General features: G+C 35.1%; 1 protein-coding gene across 1 annotated transcript in view; it reads right to left on the reverse strand.

The window, feature by feature from the left end:
• Positions 1 to 4,095, reverse strand: part of POLR2B (polymerase (RNA) II (DNA directed) polypeptide B, 140kDa) — a 46,525-nt gene that overhangs the window by 37,345 nt on the left and 5,085 nt on the right. The window contains exon 3 of the mRNA XM_010859639.1: positions 598 to 748. Coding sequence (XP_010857941.1) covers positions 598 to 748 — 151 coding nt within the window. The remainder of the gene's footprint in view (positions 1 to 597; positions 749 to 4,095) is intronic.

Raw genomic sequence — 4,095 nt, forward strand, 5'->3', positions numbered from 1 at the left:
TAGGGACAGTCATTGTTTTCGACTACATACACACTTCTTTACAATCACTCACTTAAAACTAGATTCTAAAATGATAGCCCTGCTATGATTTTAACAATGCTGAAAACATGCATGTGTTAAAAAAAAAAAAAAAAAAAAGACTACAAATGAATTTAGAAAAATTAAAAGAGCTGATATATTTGGGTGATTTTCCCTTATCTCTTATATTGATATAATAATGTATTTCATGCAACAAATAATCAAGGCGGAAGTTCTTCACCTACTTTTTCTTTCGATTCCTTACACTTGGAAAGACAAAAGGAGGATTTTCTGAAGTAATATGACTATTTCTGGCTTGCTTCTCTTAGTAGCTCATCATATCTCTTGAGATTCCTCTTCCTATTAAATACCTACTATCTGTATAAGAATTAACAGTTCTGCATTACTTGCAAAAATGCATCTCTCCATTAGTAAGAATAAATCAGGAGCTGATAGAAACTGTTTTAAGTACACTACAGAAAACACCTATTTTCTTTTTTAACCTTTAAGCCAGGTGAGAAAAGGATTGAAATTTTGAATCAATACATTTATGTTACTTTATTAAAGTAACCATCTTACTGGTTCTTCAACTTCTCCACTAGCATGCTGAGCTTCAGCTTGTAGGTCTATAGGTGGAGCATCTTCCACAATTCTTTGAACAGACATCTGAATAAACTCATCAAAAGAATCCAGCTGTTGTCTCACCAAACCTTTCTCATCAAAATAGGAACTGCGAAAACATGAGTTTACAATCAGTTACAACTCACTGATGTTTTCTAGCATACTTCCCCATTTTCATTATCATTAAATTCAACAAATATTAATCATGAAATAGAAATTACTCTTATCCATCACTATATAAAATACTATCATGTATCTAAAAAGGGGATGAGAGTAGGAACACTTTCTTTGTAGAACTTATTTTTAAGTCTGGGGAAATGAGACTTATACTTGTGGGTAAAATTACTAAAACACAACGTAAGAACTATAAGGAAGCCCTAACTTATAAATATCCCTTATAAACTTTATCCAATCTCTTTGAAACATTTCTTAAAACTAAAGAAAATGTATAGTCAAAGAGAAAAATGTTAACATGGATGGGCCATGAGAATATTACGCTAAGAGAAATAAATAAGAGAAAAACAGATAGCACATGATTTCACTCATATGTGGAATCTTAAAAAAAAAAAGGAAAAAACCCAAACCCAAAACAACAGACAAAAGAAAAAAACCTCACAGACATAGAGAACAGATAAGAGGTTACCAGAGAGAGAAGGCGGTTAGTGTTATAGGTGAAATGGGTGAAGGGAGTAAAACGTATAGTGATACAAATGATGGATGATAACTAGACTGTAGCAGTGATCCCTCTGTGGTATATTTAGATGTTGAACTATAACGCTGTACACCTGAAACTTATATAACAAAAAAAAAGCATGGAAAAAAAAAGATAAAAATAAGAACTTTAATTTTAATAAGAAAGATGATGATGTCAATGACTAAAATATAGCATGTTAAGAATTTCAATTTTAGGTTAAAGATTATCTTATTCTGTATATGTTAAAGGTAAAATGAGGCAAAGTCATTTAAGTGAAAATACTTAGCAAATGACTGATCATTAAAAATGGAGCAAGGTTGAGAGATCAGAGCTAGTGGTATAGACACAGAAATCAAACAGTGAAAGCCCTAATGAAGGACAGAGGCTCAAAAAGAAACAACTTACTATTTGTAAGAAGACTCTTTCCCCTCACCACCACACAGGAAGAGCTGCATAGCTGGACCTAGCTTCTGGCCCCTTTTGCTTATTAACTAGCTCCCTCATCTCACACCAATTTTCTGAGCACCATGCATAGCCCAACAGATCATCAGCTTCCCGATTCCACATCAGGAAATCATCTCACAGATTGCTGGCCAGCCTATAGATTCGCTGGCTTTGGGTCCCACCCTGATTCAGTCACCCATGGCTACCAATATCAGAAGTTCTCTATGGCAGAGAACACAGTAACAATCACCCATATATAAGGTACAGCTTTAAGAATGATGGAGGCAGAGACTTCCTTGGTGGTCCAGTGGCTAAGACTCCATGCTCCCAATGCAGGGGCTAGTTTTGATCCACCATCAGGGAACTAGGTCCCACATGCCACAACTAACAGTTCGTGGGCCAAAATTAAAAATTCCCGCATGCCACAACTAAGACCTGGTACAGCCAAATAAATAAATAAAAGTAAGTACATATTTATAGAATTGTGAAGGTAATTTCCTTCAGTAGAGACTGTGAGCTAACAGGAAAGAAATTTCTCACAACCATTTGGGTCAGCCATTGTATATAAGAGACACATAGAAGGCACTAGCTGTAAAAGTAAACAACAATGGTTTTATGGACAATTTACAATTAAAAATCTTTTTAAAAACTAAGGACAAGTTTCATCCTCCCAGAAAGCTGAACCATAGCTACTTTTCCCCAAATCATCAGAACAGTACCTCATTAGAATGCCACCCTTTAAACACCTATAGTTCTTATTTATGAGTAGTTCTTATTTATGGTATCTACTACTATGATGGGCTTCCCTGAATTCCCAGATTCAGTTGTGAAGAATCCACCTGCCAATGCAGGAGATGTCGGTTCATTCCCTTGATCAAAAAGATCCTCTGGAGAAGAAATGGCAAACCACTCCAGTATTCTTACCTGGGAAATCTCATGTATAGAAGGAACCTGGCAGGCTATAGTCCATGGGGTCACAAAAGAGTCAGACACAGTGACTAAATAACAACTACCATGACTGATGTACAAGAAGTCATCTTACTAAAGTCACTATGATATTAAGTATTATCACATTCACAAGCCTGGGAAGATCACTTGATATCAAATAGTGGAAAAACAAAACATCATCTCACCATAGTTAAAGTACCTATAAGCAATTAAAATGTAAAAATCAAACACTTTATTCTGTAAGAAACATTAAATGCATGGACTTGTTAAATAGTGTATTTAATCCTTCAGCAATTTGCCACATAAGTTGACAACTATTTTTTTGGCTAAGATCAAAACATTCTTTCTCCCTGGCGATCACCAAATACAGGCATCCTCCAAACATGTAGCTGGTTACTGTTTCCTAGTAAAATGTCTCTTGGTGTTTAATACTAAAAATCACAGAAGATGTAAATGTCTCAGTATGAAGTTTATAGTCCACGTTTAATAGGAAAAACAAATACATACTTACATCCCATAAACTCAATACATTTTTAACAAAACAATCTTCAGCAAAGCTTCAGTTTTACTCCAAACACAACTAGCAGAATCTAGAAGCATGTATTCTTCAAAAGGGAAGAGGCTGAGGCATCATCATATTACCATATATAAAGCAACAGTCACTTTGGTAAGAGAGGAGAATTGTAGCATTTTACATCCTAACATAGCAAGAGGTGACTTAACTACTTAAAAGTTATTTTTCTTATCTATATGTAAGGCTTCCTGCTCAGTTTTATTAACAGTTTAATTACACTTAGACTTGGATGGGAATGTGGGTTGAAATACAACCTGTTATAACTTTATCGATTTAAAACAGTGAGAAAACCAAGGAATCAAATTAACAGCACCAATAATGTAACAAACAGGCATCATATGCCATCTGATATAATGCACTGAGAGCAGAACATCATTGTTACCAAAAGTAAGCACCTAACTATGAGCATCAGACAAACCCAAACTGAGGGGCAGTCTACAAAGTAATCAGCCTGTATTCTTCAAAAATGTCAAGGTCAAAAAAAAAAAAAAAAGTGAGGCCATGGGACGCTTTGAAGAGATAGTGGGTTTCAGAACCGCCCCCCCAAAAAAAGAGGAAGACTAAGGAACTGTCCTAGGTTATAGGAGACAAAAGAATAAGTCATGAAAAAATGTAATATATGATCTTATGTTGGATCCAGGATCAGAAAATTTTTGTAATAAACTCAAAATGGATTAAAGATCTAAACGTAAGACCAGAAACTATAAAACTCCTAGAGGAGAACATAGGCAAAACACTCTCTGACATACATCACAGCAGGATCCTCTATGACCCACCTCCCAGAATACTGGAAATA

The sequence above is a fragment of the Bison bison genome, unplaced genomic scaffold (assembly GCF_000754665.1).
Source record: "Bison bison bison isolate TAMUID 2011002044 unplaced genomic scaffold, Bison_UMD1.0 scf7180017864458, whole genome shotgun sequence".
NCBI lineage: Eukaryota > Metazoa > Chordata > Mammalia > Artiodactyla > Bovidae > Bison > Bison bison.